General features: G+C 37.4%; 1 protein-coding gene across 7 annotated transcripts; it reads right to left on the reverse strand.

The window, feature by feature from the left end:
- Window positions 1-9969: 9969 nt before the first annotated feature.
- LOC18445191 (auxin response factor 2) lies at window positions 9970-19898 on the reverse strand. Of its 7 annotated transcripts, none has more exons than XM_011629098.3 (15): window positions 19741-19898; window positions 19341-19478; window positions 17557-17669; window positions 17184-17279; window positions 16671-16727; window positions 16333-16488; window positions 15864-15948; window positions 15409-15499; window positions 14837-15001; window positions 13962-14081; window positions 13762-13837; window positions 12810-12978; window positions 11853-12463; window positions 10647-10837; window positions 9970-10414 (listed from the first exon to the last, which is right to left on the reverse strand). In XM_011629098.3, exons 2-15 carry the CDS (start codon window positions 19447-19449, stop codon window positions 10240-10242), a joined length of 2214 nt encoding a protein of 737 aa, XP_011627400.1. In that variant the 5' UTR covers window positions 19450-19478; window positions 19741-19898; the 3' UTR covers window positions 9970-10239.
- Between the last annotated feature and the right edge of the window lie 763 nt (window positions 19899-20661).

Genomic DNA, 20661 nt, shown 5'->3' on the forward strand with positions numbered 1-20661 from the left:
ACATTAAGGAAATAGTGCGGTTACATGGAGTTCCGCTCAATATTGTATTGGATACGGACACTCGGTTTACATCTAAATTTTGGGTTAGGCTACAGTCAGCCATGGGGACTAGACTCACCTTTAGCACTGTCTTTCACCCCCAAACTAATGGACAATCGGAGAGGACCATCCAGACCTTGGAAGTTATGCTAAGGGCTTGTGTCATTGACTTTACAGGAAGCTGGGATGACCTTTTACCCCTGATTGAGTTTGCTTATAATAATAGCTTCCAAGCCAGTATTCAAATGGCATCATATGAAGCCATGTACGAAAGGAAATGCAGGTCACCCATCTGTTGGGACGAGGTTGGTGAAAGAAAGCTTTTGGGGCCGAAAATCGTCCAGGTAACCTCAGATAAGATAGCATTAATTTGAGAAAGGCTCAGGACAGCTCAGAGTCGACAAAAGAGTTATGTCGATAACCAACGGAGAGACCTTGAATTTGAGGAACGTGATTGAGTTTTCCTAAAGACCTCATCAATAAAGGGCATCATGAGATTCGGCAAGAAAGGAAAGCTGAGCCCCCGCTACATCGGACCCTTTGAAATCCTGGAGAGAGTCGGAGGTATCACTTATAGACTTGCCTACCACCCGAATTGGCAAACGTCCATAATGTCTTCCATGTATCTTCATTACGAAAATATCAGCCCGACCCATCCCATGTCTCAGGAAGGACCTATCTTTCATTCAGCAGGCAATTTTGATACTGGATAAGAGGGTACAAGTATTGTGCAACAAGGAGATTCCTTTGGTCCATATATTATGGCAGTGCCATTCAATAAAGAAGTCGACTTGGGAACAAGAAGACGAAATCAGAGAAAAATATCCCTATCTTTTTCAATAATCAGGTACAAAATTTAGAGGACTAAATTTTTTTAAGGGGTGAAGAATGTAACGACCGGCCCGAAATTTTTGGAACTGACAAAAATAATAATAATAATAAATTAAATATATATATCCAGAAATAATTTTGAGTAAAAGTTCCTTGTGATAATAATGCACGATAGAGACCACTCTTTTAGCTTTTCTTAAAATACTTCAAAAGTCATAATATTACTAAATATTCGAACAACCCATCTCTATTTGGGTGGACCTTAGGTCCACCATCTTTTTCTTTTCTTAACTTTTCATATGGATGACTTTTACTTATTACGTGCCAAAATACATGCCCCCTTTCGATTCTCCATTGACAACTCTTTTGATGAGGTGTTACAAAGAGTTCATCTCTCTTATATACGTATAGGTAATGAGGTAACAGGAAATCCAAAGGTTAGTTCCGCCAAAGAAAATAAAATGGCAAGAGCAATAACCGCACAAAGTAAAACATAGGTAAGTGGTTATAGTTTTTTCTTTTGAAAATTTGGAGCCTATGCTTGAAAACCCTCTCTCTAAATAATATGGAATTTTCTTAATTATAGAGGGTTGGATATTCATCATTCAATTTGGTGTATATTTAGGGACTCTAGGACTTGAATCTCTTAGTCCATTTTTGAAGGTCCAAACCTAGATGTGGTTCAGATGAATCAAATCTGATGAGCAACAGTAAGTGACATCATCCTCTTGAAAAATAGTTTGGTTTTAAAATAGTAATATTTCGGTCCATCATATTTATTTTATAAGTTTTATGTGTAAGTGACCTCGTTGTCTCGAAAAATAATCTTTTTAATAAAATTGTGATATTTTATCTATGTTAGAAATTTTAAATGCTGTAAATTCTTAGAAATAAATTTATTTTTCTTGTCTATTGTTAGAGAATTTTAGATACTGTAAAATTATTAGAAATAAATGTGATATTTTTGCTTTTCGTAAAATTGTGAGATTTCTTTCGACTGTTTTTTAATATTTAGATATTGTAAAATTCATGTGCAAATGACTGCCTCATTATTTAAAAAATTGATATTTCTGCACTTGTAGTATTGCCTATGAAACGATTATTTACGAATTGGCAATTCCCTAAATTGTGATAATTCCGTATTTAATTTTGGATTTCCATAAGAGTTTTGCTATTGATATTAGATTGTCTATCATGTTACATTTCAAGAATGTCTTTCTGAACTACTACTTTTCTAAAATTATTTCCCAAAATGTTTTACTGGCTACTTACATATATTTTAATGAAAGTGATTGTTTAAATTGCTTCAAGTGAATTCATGTTAATGATTTCAATAATAGTTTGTATATATGATGTTGCTGTTTTCTGTTTTTAAAGAGTTTCAGATATAATTTGAGTATAAGTGAACCTGTAGGGATCGTTAAGACCTATCCAGTTATGCCGGTAGAGACTATTTTGACTCATTCGGGACGCCGGTGATGTATGATCGGATCTGCAGGGATTGTTAGGACCTATCCGATTATGCCGGTAGGGACTATTTTGACTCGTCCGGGACGCCGGTGAGGTATGTTTGAACCTACAGTGATTGTTTAGACCTATCCAGTAGGGGCTATTTGGACTCATCAGGTACGCCGGTGAGGTACGTTTGGACCTGCAGGGATTGTTTGGACCTCTCAGGATGCTGATGGGGTATATAGGTGACCTACTTGGGACGCCAATAGGGTATTTTGTGAATTCTTTTGAATTATGCATTTTTATGAAAATGTTTCCATGCGTTTCCTTCATTTGGATTATGTTTAACTGTAGATTTGTGAAAAGTGAAATTGTTATTCGTAAATGTTTTTGTTCGCAAAGCTCCTCCTCATATTGTTTTTTTTAATTTACATTACTTAGAAAATGTTTATATCTTCCAACCATGATTATTTTTACGACCATGATGATCACTTACTGAGTAGCCAAACTCACCAAACTATGGTAAATATTTTTCAAGGTAATTGCAGTCTCATAGTTAAATGCACATCGGGACCAGCTTGTGAAGAAGATATAGTCATGTCATGACTAAATTCTCCTTTGTAACTTTTGTTTAACTTCACCACTGTAAGTTTTTGTTCTATCAACAGATGTATACCTAGACTTCATGTTAATACCAGTTGTGAGCAAACTTTGTACAATTTTAATTAATAAAAAATTTTGTTTTGTTACTATATATATTAATAGGAATTTGAATTTTTCCTAGTATAAGAATAGTCTGTTGTTCCTCAGGAATGTTATAAATCTTGGGGCATGACAAAAGTGCATAGGATAGATTATGGGCTTCGTGTCTGTGAGATTGCTTTGTGTCGCACATACCTTATATGTGGACACATCTGTGAAGGGTATATGCTGGATCATGTGCTCCAGCAATTTGGACGTCACCAAGGGATACCAGCAAATCCCTTACAGTGGGAGTGGAGGGAGAGAAGGGGGAAGAAGTATGACAACTGTGGAGATGAGCTTAGAGATGAAATCGATATGTGGACGAACCGCTTAGATTATTTTTGTCAAGGAAATGAAGATATGTACAATGGGAAGCCGACACGAGAATACATCGAGTAGTACAAACAAAGAACTAAGCCCCTGATCCATAATCTTTTTAGAAACTATCCCTCCAAATATGCACCTCGAGGTTATAACGATGAAGATAGAATGGTAATAATTTATTTTCATATTTCATATAACTTAATGCAATTTAGAAGTCTCAATAATCTAATTTCATATGACTTAATGCAGCCTAGAGACATTAGCCATGCAACTAAACGTTCACGTGAAGGTTGTGATTCAAGAAATTAGGACCTAGCCGAAGAAGCATTACATATACTTAAAATATATGACTTAGATGTTGCAGAGGAAGAAGTATCTAAGGAATTTAAGCTAAATGATGAGATGGATGACAACGTGCCAGTATGACATCCTTCTCGACCAGATGAGGGACCAAGTAATACACAACCCATCCCCACACCGATTCAACCAGAGGAGCCCAGATGGCAATTGCGTCCTCGAGTTGCAAGACGGGAAGAGAGCAGCTCACAGCAGCAGAGCAGCTCACAGCAGCAAAGCAGCTCTAATACAGAGTTACAGTTACCATTGTGGATCGAGAAGCTGCCAATGCAACGAAAGTATTCATGATGTGTACATGGCTGGATGTATGGTTTTATTTGTTGTAATGAGGCCAGTAGTACTTAATCTGTATAAGAGATCATTAGTGCCTATATTATTTTATATGAAAAGTTTTATTTGTATGTGAATTGCTTTCAAGGTCCAATGGTCTTAAAGGGTACAAATGGTTTATAAGTATAAATACAACTCAGGGTTCAAATATTGATTAGGTACATCACACTACGGTACTCTTAGTACTTAATTTATGTTTATATATATATACACACACACACACTATTCAAGAATTACGAGTCCTGTAACTACAAAACTTATGATGTGGTGCCCCTCCCTCCCGTACGCAAAGAGATCATCAGGTTAAAAATGGATAAGCAATGCAAGGTGGAGATTACATGGAAGTAACAAGATGTTTAAGGCCTGACTAGTTACATGATGCTACAATCACAGAAAATGGGGTTGATGCTACAATCACAGAAAAGCAGCATATGGACTCAAATAAATAGCAACAATATTATTAAAAAATAAAACAAAAATCATTACGGTACTCTTAGTAACGTAATGCACTTTGTGACCATTACGGTCTTTGTATGACCGTAATAGTTACAAAGGCCCATAATCCCGCATTGACTACACTTAAGAGGCATAATCTCTTTGTACTCTATTTGCCTATGACATTTCTTTGGCCGACCTGCGGTTCGCCTTACAGCTGGCAGCATTACAATTGTATACGCAATATCTGACAACTCTAGTACATCAGGCATTGAGTTGAAGGGAAGGGAATATGCCCTACGGTACATTTGAACTGTGAAATAAACGCCGCAATAATTTGTAACATCTTCATGCCTATAATCTATAGCAACGATTGGATCACTGCACGGCAACGCACTTACCTGTTACACGCTACAACTGCACGTATGAGTCATCAGATTAATAGCATAAATCTTATCCACATTGATCTCATACATTCCATCATGTGCCCATGTGACTATATGAAGGAATCTGGATTTATCCCTCCTCATGTCTATTACCTTTTGGGCTTTCAGTATAAGAACTTCACTCCATTCTAAGGACATAGCCATCTTCTTTGAAAATCCTCCCATGAGCTTAACCCTTAGGCATTCAAGGAGTTTAATAAGAGGCTTCTCTTGAGCTTGTAATATCCACTGATTAAATGATTCAGAGATATTCGATGTCAGATGATTATATCTACACCCCTTAAAATGAGTGTTTGCCCAATATTTCAGAAGCTGTAACATGATCTAGTCATAGGCCTCAGCATTTGCACTCTTAATCTTTTCCATGTACTCATCGAAGTCTGATATATACAATGTACGTGCAGCTTTCCAATAAATCTTTGTGAGCGCCGAATTTCTATATGCCTTTTTGAAATTAACAGCAAGGTGTTTCATACAATAGCCTTGTTCACTGCTTGGAAATAGTGTTTCAATTGTGGCTTACAACCCTTTCTGACGATCTGAGATAATAATCAATGCTGGCAAACCAGGCCCCTCGAAAAATTGCTCATTCAGAAGCTCTAAGAACCAAGGCCAACTTAGTGTATTTTCACTCTAAACCATTGTATATGTTATAGGAACAATATTTTCATTCGCATTTATCCCAGCTGCAGCCAATAATATCCCTTTGTATCTTTCCTTCAAAAATGTCTCATCTAATCCTATTAGTGGCCTACAACCAAAAAGAAATCCATACAAATATGGACGATTGCCTATAAAGATACGCTCAAACCTATCATGATCATCTGTTTGAATGATGGTTAAGGTTCCAAGGTTAGTGACTCGGATCTTATGAAGATATTTAGCGAGATCTTCGTATGACTTCACGTGGGAACCCTCATTTATCCGTTATGCAACCTCTTTGCCCCGCCATGCTTGTTGGTACGATAACATGACACCGTGTTCACTTTGTATATCATTAACCACATCCCTAGATATAAGATTGGGCATATCACTCAATCGGTCTTTGATCTAGTTTGCCAACCAGCTGCTCTGAGCAAGTGGCTGATGAACCCTACTTATTCCCCCAGCACATGAGTACACGTTTATCAATTTCTTCACCCTGAAGAAGTTTGTTGTATTAGCCCTCCAACAACGCACTTGCCACGAACAACCATCTGCAGCACACTTTGCTCATATACGTCTCCTCTCGCTGTTTATGAATTTCATATTGAAGTTTTGTGATATGACATAATCAATAAGATGATTACGACATGCCTCTATGTCATCAAATTCTTGACCATCTTGAAGTACAACTTCGTAGCTATTAATCCTCATGGGGCTTTCTATCGGATCAATGTCATCCATATACCGTTCGATTTCTAATTCATGCTCATATTGTACGCCTATGCCAGCAGCACATTCACTGTGACGTACTTGCTTTGGTCGGGATATGCTGCAGAAAAAAAAAAACAAGACAAGTTTGAATTATCTTAACTCATAACAAAAAATTGACAAATAAGAAAATTAATGATTTTCATTGCAAACTTCTTACATGACCAATCTTGATGGATCATTATCGGGCATTGTTGGTGGTTGGTATTCAGACTTTTGATACATACATAATAATGGGAGAAACCGCTTCCATCATATTGGCAATGTCATCATCATCATCAGTACGTATCATATTATTTGATAACCCTGGGTCAATATACCTAATAGTCATGGTACTTTGGGGCATAATTTGATACTTTTGACAAGTGATCCTTGACTTATTCAAATGATGAGATTCCCTTAAAAACTATAACGTTTACGTCCCCACTGTCATAAAAAATACTTCCATTAGGTTTCCTATTGAAAAATCTACCAAAGTGTAAAACGATTTTCACTCTGTTCTCACTCATTATTTCTTCCAATACAATGGGGGTTTTGGGTTCTTAGGGTTTATGGGGTTTATAACAACTAGGACGTATTACGAGTACGAGTACCTAATACATTTTATAAGACACGGTAATCAAACTACCGTAAAAATGTTTTCTTGTATTAAGGTACAACGTGTATCGTAATATATTTTTACAGTATTACGATACTCTAAGTACCATAATATTTGTTTGTAATTACGGTACTATAAGTATAGTAATTCTATCATGACATTATGGTAGGAAGACTACCGTAAAAGGCATTTTTGTCCGAAAAATTGCAAAAATGGAGAAAAAAGGTGTAGGCCAGGTTTTGAAAAGTTGGGTGTTTTTTTTTCTAATTTTTTTAAAATATAGGTATATTAGCAATAATTTTCCAAAAGTTTATAGATAGCATATGCTCTAAACAATCAAATTTGAGCCTATCTCAAAATGTTCACTATAAAGGGTCGTTTTGCTGCCAAAATATCCTCAAATTGATCATCTCGAAATCAAGATGCATAGACATGGGAAAAAAAATGGATTTCAAGTTTTGAAAATAGTGTATATTGTACCATATTTTTGGACCTCCAATTTTCAAGATTTTCAAGTTTTTATAGATCTATCGATCTATACTATTTTCGAAGCTTTAAACTTTATAAATAAAAATGAAAATATATTTTAAAGCTATCGCAACGATTTCTAGTATTGAAACGACTTTTTTCAACACTATTTGAAGGTAGGCTCTAATTTGATTGTTTAAAGCCTAGGCTCTATACAAACCGCACCCTTTTAATAAAGGACCCGGTTTCTAAACAGCCCATGCCCGCATATGTAGAAATGCGGGCCTCTTAATAATCTATTTTTGAGATGGATTTTAAGACTTAATTTACAAGTATTTGCAATATCTAACTTGGAGATCATGAACATGAACAAATAAGTAAATTTTAGAGGCTAGAAATAATAATTCAAGTAATAAAACATTTGGATTGTTAATTTCCATTGTTTTTAGATGAAACACCTACTTGCACCCATCTTTAAGATGGGTGTTTACACTTTCTCGACTGCGTATGTAGAAATGCGGTCCAGCCTGCATGAAACAAGTTTCTTTTAATAAATTATCTAGACCATTTTTAAAAAGGATTGATGACTTGAATCGGGCACCCAAAAAATTGGTTTAGATCGGTGAATCGGGGGTCCGGATCGCCATTTTACTGTAGAGAATCATCGTTTTATTGTGCGAAACCGTCAAGCTCGGCCGTTGTCCTATATATACGCAAAATCGGAACGGGGTGACCGATTCTCAAGTCCGACCGAGCGATTCCGTGCCAACCCATCACTTTTTAAAATCACTGCTTCTGATACAAGGAGGTCACAATCATTATTAACTGTTAGATTTGAAATTGGGTGTTAATGATTAGTCATTGCTTGGACACAAAGTTTAATGATTAGTCATTGCTTGGACACAAAGTTCAAAATAAAATATTTCGAATGTTGTGACAAATTTTCATCCATTGGATTTCACATCCAATGGCCAAAATTAATTGTGACCTCCATGTACCAAAATAAATACTCTCATAGTATACAATCCCTTATTTGTATATTCTAAATCTACATAAAAACTTATTTATGTAAAGGCGGTAATGGGCTGAGCTCTAACCCTAGCCAGAATCCTCATTTGGCAGCTCTGGGACAAGCCGCCTAGACTTTCCTCTAGATTTAGTCCGGCCGAACCCCCACCACGCTTTCCCTAAATAATAAAATGCAAATGAGCACGTCTATGACACACTTGATCTATCACGTAAGGAAAGAAGGATTAGGGAATTTCCCTCACTCTTTCATGGCTTTCTATAACCATTTTTGTGGTGCTTTTTTATCTAAATATTTGGTAAGGAAAATTTAAGGGATTGTTTACTAGAAGACTATTTATCTTTAGAACAAATAGGTCACAAATAATTGAAGGCCTTAGATATCCAGTTGGACGGTTTAAGGTATGTCACGAAGTTCAAAAAAAAAATTGGGCTTTGAATTTAATCTCAAGTACTCTTTGTATACTTTTCCAAAATTTAAAAGGATTATATACTAGGGAATCATTTATATTTGTTACAATGAGATCACAATTATTCTTATCACTTAGCTATCAATTTGGCTTGGGAAATATCAAAATCTAGCTGACAAGATTAATTACAAACTCCTTGTACCAAAAGTAAATGGTTTATTCTATAAAAACCCATGTTGCCAAGACCCCACAACACTGGTCAGCTCGACTGTATACTAATGCTTTTACTAATCTAGTCTAAAGTAAAAACAAAGCTAATTAAATGCCTATCAAAATTGATTGATTTAAGCTAATCAAATGGGCTTTCTTGATCCGATGGACTGACAAACTAGGTTGCATTTTTTTACTAAGTATATTCTATGTTTTTCACCTATTCCTTCTATTTTTTCTTTCTATAATTCAGTCGAACCACTGCAACAAATACTAGACGGTAATTATTGGCCCCACTAAACGGTAATCAATACTAAAGCAAGCCATGATCACAGTAATAGCTGTAAAGGGACCATGTTGTTTATCACCGTTAAATCTATTCATCGGACCTTGATTAAGGAAAAGTAACCATAAGCAATCGACTTATACACCGCTACCCAATAAAACCCATCTCTTACTACACCCAATTATGGTGAGACGGCAGGTTAAGCTAGTATCCAGCGCCCATTCCAGAGGTCAACGTCAAAGCAAACTGCCTCAACAAAAGCGCCAAATGGATGGCCGAAAAAAAACTCAATAAGCCTCATTACAACTTTTTGAAAAATGAAATTTCATAATCATCATTTTCGAGCTTGAGATTACCAAATCCTAAAATTTTGAGAATGATTTCTCAACTAGTTAGCATTCTCTTGATTTTTTTTTCTTCAATTTCTAAATAACCATCAATCGCTACGAATGGGTAAAAATGTTGACAGTTCAATCTCTCATGGGTAATTTGTTAAATTTGTCCTTGGGAAAGCAAGGCCCAACACCCCAAAAAAGAGAAAAAATGAAACACCCGAGTCTACACCCCCAAAATAAGTAAAATAAAAAATAACAATAAAAAAGCATCGAAGTCCGCCGCAAAGCATTAATTTATATGCACATATATATTTCCATACATATGGAATTTTGGTTGGTTACAGAGAAAGAAAAAGGAAAAAAGTCCCTTCCTGTAAAATACTGGCCGGTGAATGATAAGAAACACGCGCATGTACCAAACTAACAACCCTTGCAAAACTGGAATTTCATCCACGCTAAGAAACCAGGAGGCATGGCCAGCCAAAATCTTTTCAAAACCGCCTGGCTGGCCCTAGAGTAAGAGGGGGAAAGAGAGCTAGCAGTTCCTGGCATCAGAACTCGCAGTTTCCTTGGGGGTCGACACAGTTTCGTGTGTGTGGTCACCGACATCATGGCCTTTCTGGCTCATTGAACGGGGTCTCATCCTCTGAACTTCCTCTCGAGTGTATATGTAAATCTTGCGCACCATGACGCAGAATTCCCTGTAGCGCCTCGAAGATAAAAAAGCTGTCAGCCCCAGAACCGAACCACATGCACATCAATAGCTCCCTCTCTCTCACACACACACACCCATGCACATCAATAGCTCAAAACCCAACTTTAAACAAGCACAAGCTTCTCTGTCAAACCTAAATCGCAATTTCACTCAAGGTTAAACCTCTTCAATCAAGCCCGATATCTCCATACAGGAAACAAAAGTATACACCAAAATAGGGAACTTACTGCCATGGGTCATCCCCAACCAGCATCATGTCTCCTTCATCATCAGTGTACACAACCTGCCACCCCTTCATGGGATCCATCAGCTCCCCCTCGAACCCAAACATGCGATCCAGTTCTGCCACCAGATCTTTATAACCCTTGAATTTTGTCAGGTCCACAGATCTCCCTAAAGCATTACCCTGCATGTGAACCTTCAAACCAATAACATTTATTAAAAGTATCACTACCTCAAGAGAGAACCAGACCATCATAACAAAACCATTCCCAAGAAAAATACATACACAAACATAAGTACTCGGAACATTAATTTCCACAATACATGGCATTAACCATCCACGCTAGCTAAAACTTTAGAAGAACATTTGAACACATGGGCTAAAGCAACATGTTTTAACTGAGTACCTATAGAACAAAAGAAGGCCACCATTTTTTACCGAACCGGAGAATTATAAAAAAGTGCCAAGACGAACAATCCATTTACCAAGCCAAAAAATTAAGACTCGTCTATTACCAAAAAAAACGCCCCAATCATCCCATAACACTAAGAAAAAAATAGCCATTCGTAATAAAAATAAGAGCTCATTCCTCATTCCACATATTTCTGCGTCAGCCATCAGCAGAAACAATCTATGCAATCGATCCATGTATCGTTATGATATTTCCCCCAAAATTTAATAGCAAAACACAAGTTTCTCTAGCCACCATTTTGTTAATCTTTTGTATTAAATTCTCTACACGGATAAATACATATATATATATATATATATATATATATATATATATATATATATATATATACACACTCTCGTTGGGAGCAGGACCGGGATCAGGAGCAGCTGGGGAAAATTTTCAATCAGAAATTTTGAGATCCACCAAAAAGAAACAGAAATTACTTTAATGAAAAAAAGGATTTAAGGTCTTGAACACTCCAATTTCACTCTACAAAAGTTCGACAATCTCTGTTCAACCTTTTGAGTAGATATTTTTCCATGCAAATACATTATTAAATTCAGGATTTTTTTTTTTTGAGATTGCTGCTAGCTCAAAGAAATTAGATCCCTAAAATTGGGGGTCTCAAAGGGTTTTATCGGACAGAGTGAAGTGTCCCACAAGCCAGTAATCTTCTTTCGCATGTGCACATACACACATACAGAGAGAGAGAGAGAATATGTATGTGTTTGTGTGTGTGTATAGAGAGTCATTTACCTTTGTGCAGCTTCTAGTGGAGGCACTCTGAGCCTTAGGAGGTAAGGGCCTATCAGTGTCACTCCCAGTGTCCACAGACTTTCCCCCACCCTTTGATTGTTCTGACACCTGATCTCCCTCCAACCCAACTGGAGGTGGGGTCCTCAACACCACCTGCTGCTGCCCCCTGCTTGGAAACCCAGCAATCCCGGGAGAAGCCACTTCTGTCTGATGCTCAAACAAGTTGATCCCAAACAACTTGCAACCCCCAGATTGGAGGCCCCCTCCCAATGGCTTTTGATCCTCTCGCCCCACCAAGAGGGTTGGGCCCAATGGGGGCCATGCCTTCTCACCGGGAAATGGAGATAGCGCCCAGTGGCTTGGTGGATTTTTGTCTGTAAATGGTGATTCACTTCGTAAAAGTGACATCCAGTTTGGATGAGGGGGATGAGGGTAGGGGTCCTCCTTGGGTGGGAGGAGAGGTGGAGCCCACATCGATGACTTTTGATGACTTTGAGGGTTGTTAGTGCCAGAGGAGAAAGGTCCTCCCACCAAGGCCATGCCTTCTTGACCTTGCAAGACCCCTGGATACCTTGGCAGCTGGGAATGTTCAGTCATACCCCTGGGCAGGCCTGGAAATTAACACCAAAAACATAGTCAATTGAAGATGGTGTCCTAGATGTTAGATTCATGACAGAAAAGGGTTGAAAATAAAACCAAGAAAAGAACAAGATACATGGTAATGGGATTTTTATTCTCATCACACTTGTAGAAGCATCTTAAAATAAGTATACAGAACCCAAGTGATAAGATTTCTTTTCATGTCATAACTTGAGAATTTTCAGGTCAATATATTAATACAGGAAGCAAAAGGAAGATATGAGAATTAAATTGAGTAAGATTGTGATATTTCTTCTTTTTTTTTTTTGAAACCGACAGAGTGGCATGTGTAGTAGCACTTTGAGGAGAAAAATATACCTTCTCTGCTGAGATGTGAAACATCTGAGGGTGAAGGGACATTAGTACGGGGGCGCTTGGCTCTGGGAATGGGTGGGGGATTAATAGCAGTTGGAGCAGCAGATGGCTCAATTTTCCATGGAGACACTCTAAGTGGCCGTTCAACAGATGATTGCTCATCCCATTGCACCTGCATCAAATGACCAAAACACCTAGTTCTCATTAAAGAGAAACTATTAAAGTGCACATGCATGGTCACACACACACACACACAAAGAATAAGAGAGAGAGAGAGAGAGTGAGCATAGTGAAATCAGCGATCATATTTCAAGCATCAAGAAAAAGAGCATTTATAAAAGAACTAGCACTCCTATTTTAGGGTATGGTGCAGAGTTCATCCATAAGGACTCTTCTAGGTAATTCAGCATTATTAATGAGCTGTTCTTTTTATTTTTCTCCTTTTCCGAACTTCAGACAGGAACAAGTTATAGACATCAAGTAAATCTACCACGTTCTAAACATTCATCAAAGGATTAAATTTTGGGTAAGTATGCAATGAGACCATTTATCTTTGGTGCAAGGTGATCCCAATTAATCTTGACCATTGGATGCGAGTTTAGATGGCTGCATTTATTCCACTGACCAAGCTAGAACTTCAAAAAAAAAAAATTCTCGAACTTTGAAACACACCTAAGCTATCAAATTTCACATCGGATGGTTGTAATAATTGTGACCTCCATATATCAAAGGTAAATCGTCTCCTTGTATACACTCCCTTAATTTATTTATATCGAAAGTCTAGATAGTGGGATTTATTATTTACTATGAATGCCTCAACAAAGTAAGCCAATCAATAGCGCATGCATACTTGCACGCGGAAGGTATGCATCACCCACACGTACATTCACATTTATCAATTTCATAACTTGTGAGCCATACGTATGCATTAAATATTTAAGATGCATTTGTATACTTTTAGACATCTCCATTTTGAAGCAGGCCATCTATTAGAATCGTAGTCTTCAACCCCCACAATCGTTCCCGTGAATCTGAAAAGAACATGAAATAAGAAAATAATAATTGCTTCATGAGTAATTAGAACATTAATCTTTCACATTAAAAAAAAAAAGTCTTTTCATATTAAAAAAACAAACTAATAAATGCAGCCTTTACCTTTGCTCTGGGGTTTCCTCGCCCTCAAATCTCATCCTGAACCTCATTCCAATTGAATAGTTATTTTTGACAGACTCCATATACTGATCATAAGGTATGACAAACTCAGAAGGGCTTGTTCTGCAATAGAAGAATAACAAGACCAACAATCTCAGCCGCAGATTATGCAGAGATAGAACCAGCAAATAAAATAGGAAACACCAATACAAACATATACCACCCAGAAATGCAGCTGGGATGCAACAACTTATTATTAATATTTACAAACTAAAATACAAGTATTGCTGGCCTAAATCCAAATACCTAATATGCTCAAATGAGTTTTGACATGGTTTTAATTATTCTCACTAGATGACCATCCCTTCTAACACACTCTTCCAACAAATTCTCTTTCAACATCTACCAAATACCTATTTTCTCTCTTCACATCCTTGAAATCACTCATCCTTACTCCAAGCTTTCCTCTCTTATATCCACTTCAATCTATCACGTCTCATGCCACTAAATTCCTCTTCCTAAACTCAATTCTCTATTCAACGAAAACACCATCCGACATTACTTACACAAATATATTGGCCATTGACCGGAAACAACTAAAACTAAGGGCGGCAACTTTCATTAGTAAAACAAATTGTTTTCCAATTTCAGAAAAATGGAGCTTATTTACATAAAAAACAAAACACTCAAAGGATATAGCAAAAACCTATATTCTATATAACACTTTAGAAAAAATACAGAGCTTATATACCAAAAAAAATAGAACACTCAAATCCTATAATTACAACATAATGCTTCAAATTTCACAAAATAGATCTTATTTACACCCACACTTGCAAAATAAAAGAAGAATAAGAAAAAAACATATAATTGTTTACCTTGGCCTGTAATAGACGCTGAACATAGTTCCAGTAGAAAAGGCATGCATGGCTGTGGCTAGCACACCAAGGTGCATGCTGTGGCTTGATATCACTGAAGTGGGCATGTTGTTCTGCTGCCTCAGAGCTCGCCTCACCCCAACTCGAAGCTCTCCATTTTCTCCCCTACAAAAACAACCAATTTTTTTGTCAGACGAGACAAATATGCCAGTAAAGATATAGCTCTACACACAAATATTGTTAAAGGTGCATGTAAGTAATTTTATAAACGAGTAACAGATAAAAAGCACAATTAAAGAAAAGATACTTGTATACAAATATGTATCAATACAATTCAATCTAGAATAGAAACCAAAGTCCATCAAGTTGCACCATCCATCGAAGTGATGGCTGGTGACAGATGAAGGGTGAGAGGGGAATGCCAGAGGGTATGACCTTAATGGTGGCTTCCGCTCTCTTGCCATCACCATCCATCATTTTGTTGAACAGTGATGTACCAACAGACTACAGTATCATAACTCATTGGAGTACAATATACATCCCATTCATAAAAACACAAGATTTTTCCTAACCTGAGAAAGATAAAAGCATCTCCAGCAACAAGCCTCTTTGAGCTCACAAATCCACTCCATCCGGTCGTTAGCAAGTGCCTTCTGGGCTGACCTGGAAGAAAGAATAAAGGAAATCTTTAAATGGGAAGACCGAGTAAAAATCGAGCTAATATAAATGCCAAGAATGAACAATCAAAATCAACACAAAAACTATTAAAGAAATACCACTTTTCCTCCAACACAACTTGATCATAAAGACAAATCAAACTTTGGGAAGGTCATAGTACAGTCAGCAAAGTACAAAACTAACAACATTAACAGGTCCACACTCAACACTAACAAGCAAAACTTGAAAAGATAAAACAATTAGAGAACCCCGGAAATCCAATGCAAGCGGCTCTTGAGATGTCACATGGTAAACATTAAAAAAAATAAAAAATAAAAAGTGGTAAAGAAAAAGGAAGAAAATAACTTACCACGAAATATGTGGCGGAAGCGCCACTCAACCCCATGCAAATCTTTTGCCACTAAATCCTGGGTAGGAGGTTGCTGAGACATGTCCTGAAATAACAGCATGCGACTAGTCAGGCAGATAACTAACTTCAAACACTTCCATCATAAAGCTACGAAATGGAAAAGATTAAAACGTACATAGGATTCCCAGAAAAAATAGGAGAGACATCCCATGAGTTTCTAAATGATAGGATAGAGGAGTATCAAACACCATTGGCAAATAAAGAAAAAATTCAGGCATCTAGAAATTCCATGAAATGATTCTCTTCTTGCTGTTTTGAGAAGCACTGCTGCATTAAACTGCTTAGAAAGAAAACCTAAAACTAACTTTAATTCAAAGAAATTGAAATTCTGGAATTGTCTCAAAAAGACTGCTTGAATCAGAGAAAGTAAAACCTTGAGAACATGTCCAGAAATTCAAAAAGGGCATACCAGGCGAGGGAGACATTCCTCGGCATGTCGCCTCAAAACAGAAAATCCACCATGTGTGCTGGTGTCAGAAGCAGTCAGGGTTTTACAGAAGGAATAAACATGTGGCCGTCGAGGGGGTGATTGCACTGTCTCCTTCTCCAGAGTAGTCTCATCTTGCTGATACCAGAAATAAAAAACAGAAATTGACAATTCAAATAAACCCCCTTTGAAATGAAAAATACACTGGGATCTATAAATTTCAGTCTGCTAAATGAAGGACATGTTAAAAAAATAATAGTAATAACAGGAAAGAGTGTAATGTTTTTTTTTTTTTAAGTAAATTTAGATGGTGCTCTTACATTTGGCTCAGGAATCAAGGTGAGTTGAGCATAAACCTCATCAGTATCAGTTTCAGCCTGCCAGACAATCCAGCAAAAAGAACAACCAATGAGCAAACTACGAACACAAGAAAACTCACAAAGCAAACATAAACAAATAGGCATGACAAAGGGTCCAAGTCATTGGGAATGGAGACTAAGGAAAGAAAGGAAAATGAACAAAATATATTGCAAGCAATATTTCCTCCTTTTTTGAGGGGAGAAGAAAATGCAGTGAGTCATCTTGATTTATCAGAAGACACTGCAACAATTTGACCGAAATAATCATTCATAAGCCTAAGCCAGGTGATTGCAATTGTCAACAAGATCCCAACAACTATATACTTGTTAAAGATTGGTAAGCAATCAAATTAATCTTGAAGATGAGAGAGAGGGAGAAAAATTCTCAATTTTAGCAAAACAGAGAGAGTGAAGGAGAAATCATCATGAACCTAAAGAGGGAGCAACCCCACAATGATGCTTGTGCCAAAATACCTTTAGCCAGACATTCACCACCCTGCAAAGGATCTTGGATGGCAGATCGTAGTTAGGCATAGGCTGATCAGCACCCTGATTTGTGGATTTCTCAACCTGCCCATAATGCGACCAAAAAGATTCCAAAGTAAACCACATGAACATTAACATTTATATATATCAGTTTTGGATTCAACCAGTTCAGGATGCAGAGCGTTCCAATCAAATGAGATACAGGAGTGCGCATGGCAAAAAGATGCATTCATTCTGAAGGGTTTGAATCCAAATTAAACCACACTTGCAATCAGCCACTACACATATGCAGTGTGAAAAAAAAAATTAAGGGAAGTTGCGATATCAGTCATGAAAATAGCAGGGAAAGAGGACTGATTACCTGTTCAGTATGACCTTGAGGGAAGTAAAAGACCTTATCCCCCATTTGAGGAACAGTAACAAGTGGACCAGCACAAGCATGCCAGAGCTCCGTATAGAGACCATCATTTGCATCTGAAACAAGAGAAAAAATAATCACTTCCAAAACAGAAAGGTATAACAAATACTGTACTCAGGAAGAGAGTCTTCCCCAAATTGGGTAACAATATGGGGTAACATCTGCAACAATTGCAGGATTTTACAAAATAAGCACCTCACACAGATAATGGGCCAGAGTCATTGAACAAAAGTACCTTGATTGAATTTTGGATGCACGTTGATATGGCAAAGACTAATCTTAGCATTCAGGGTACTACTTATAACTAGAGTTCAAGGAAACAACACATGTCCACTCATAAATATGTAATGAAATTTTTCAAATATCTCAAAGTAAATTGGACCTTATCTAATAAAACTAAATCAGAGAAAAAAAACAGGATCGTCAAATGATCTTTGCAAAAATAGTAAACAGTAATACAAATTAACCAATGCCCCTTCAATAAGGGATCTATGTTCATGTGAAGATTTACCTCTTGTGAAAACCAACAAATACCCTAACAGAACATCAAACCTCGAAACTAAGCAACAGGAGAATGACAAGATCCCTACATCGTGATATATTTCAAGCAATAAACCACCCCAAAAGAAACTGAATAGTCCCCTGTATTAATGGTGTATCTCTTCCATTCTTCCTTGAAGGAAAATGTACCATACATCAGCTATGTGTGGTATATGGTACAATATAGGTGAATGTCCACACCAGAATCAGGAACCACAATTAGTCTCCAGCATCCATTAAGGGAACAGACCACGGATATCACCATGGCGTATCATATAACATATAACACAGACATATGGTGTACTTTTCCCATTTCTTCAAACAACCAATTTCAAGACACAGGCAAATCCCTACAATAGGGCTTACTCAAGCAAAACCATAGAAAACCCAAATAATCGACATGCATGTATCCTAAACCTAATCGAATTTTACCATTTCCTTCAGAAACAGAAGTTCAACTTCAAATTACATTATGACAGAATACAAAACAGTTAAGCAGGATGATCAGTGCAAAACCCAAAATAACGTTGAACAGAGTGATGCAAGGCTAGGCACGAGGGCATCCTGACACAAAGAGGAGCACAAAACCCACAAATAAGCCCCACATAAAGCCCTAAAAAGGATCATGCAAGGCCAATTTTTTCTCTAGGAACAAACTAGCCTTTACTTATGGGTACTGCAACCTTCTTAAACAAAACAAAAATAACACAAAAAAAAAAAAATATGCCCTGCAAAAAAAAAAAAAAGAGAAAAAAAACGAAACCAGAAAAAACATTATAGCTCACATGGAAGCAACATAACCCACAGAAAAAAAAAAACAAGGCACTAATCCTCTTTAAGGCGCAAAATGCAATCGAATCAGAAAAACCCTTGTTACGGGTACTCTAACTCAAAAATGCCAATAAAAGAAATGACCGTAAATGGCCCAACTAAAGCAACTCCATGAAAGCAAACATCAAAGCAGCCATAAACCCTCAAACACCATTCACATGGCCAAGACGCCATGAAAAAACCAGAGAACACTAACGTATTCAGCATACCGCAAACTAATTAATAGTACAGATCACCAAACAAACAGTGAAAATTACCAAAAAAAAAAAAAGGACAGAAGAGCAAACGAGCAAGCAAATAAATCAGGTGAAATACAAGGGAAATACATGAAATGATTATCCTGAAACGAAAGTTACCTCGAAAACCCCCACTAGGTTCACTGCTAACATTTGAAAGACCATCACCACCACTGCTACCATTAACTCTAGGGCACAATCCCTTCAAGCCCTCGCCACATGAACCCATCTCCCGAACGCCAGACCACAAAAAGATACCTAGAGAGAGAAAATTGCAGTGATCTCAGAGCAAAACCCTACACCAAAACCCTTAGAACCAGAGGTAGAAATAGAGGTAGAGACAGAAACAGAGATGGAGATAGATAAAGAGGGCTGTGCTATTATGGGAAAGTTCAATAACCCATGGATAAGAACCTCGGTGCCCTACAATCCATTTGTCATAGCCATGCCCCCACCTCCATCATCGACTACCCCCATCTCTTCCCCTATGTTTAGCGGCGTTCCTAAATTTAGCCCCCACCTTTAGGAACACACCTGCTGCAAATAACTCCACCCCTCTCTCTCTCTCTCTAAAAAACCTCTCCCTCCCTCCCTCCCTCTAAAACCCCTTCTCTCTCTACTCTGTCCACTCTCTCTCTACTCTGTCCACTCTCTCTCTAAAATACACTCGCTCTCTCCACTTTCTGTTGTCTTTGTTTCTCTCTCTATGTGGTGGGGGACACCGTACCATAGCCTCCTGCTAACCCCACAGAAGTTAACCAGGGGTCAGATCTGCAGGGCAGGGAAACTAACCATGGTTGAGTTAAGTGAGGGTTAGGTCGGGGTAAGAGTAATTAGCTTTTGTCTTGGGAAGAGGCGATGCCGGCCGGAATCCGGCGGTCCCGTCCTTCCCGACCGTTTTTTCAGTGGTCGGTTAAATTCAGGGACCAAGACACTTTCTCTCTCTATAACTAAAAATTCGCCACTATTTTATATTTTCCCAGATATACCCTCGTCAAACATGTAATAGTAAATTAATCCCTTTGGTCCTGTCCTATAACACGTAATTACATAGAGATTAGACTTAGCAAGAGAATAATTGTGTATAAGACTTCAAACTAGCATTAAGTACATGTGAGGTAAAGCCTAGACCATAAATAATTAAAAGCAAAGCACTTTCAAATTGTATCGAGATAAGTGATTTCAATATTGGAAATTTTTGTGAAAGCTTTAATATATTTTTATTTTTAATTATAAAATTTAAAGCTTGAAAATCAATATAGGCCGAGCACATCTATGAAAATTTGAAAATCTTGAAAATTAATAGTCAAAAAATGCATTACAAGACCTACTATTTCCAAAACTTAAAATCTAGGTATCTAGAGGTGGACATGATCAATTAAAGGGTATTTGAGCACCAAACAACCTCTTTTTGATAATTGTTTTGAGATGCACCCTAACT

This window comes from Amborella trichopoda, chromosome 2 (assembly GCF_054954075.1).
Source record: "Amborella trichopoda isolate Santa Cruz 75 chromosome 2, AtrichopodaSantaCruz75HAP2 v2.0, whole genome shotgun sequence".
NCBI lineage: Eukaryota > Viridiplantae > Streptophyta > Magnoliopsida > Amborellales > Amborellaceae > Amborella > Amborella trichopoda.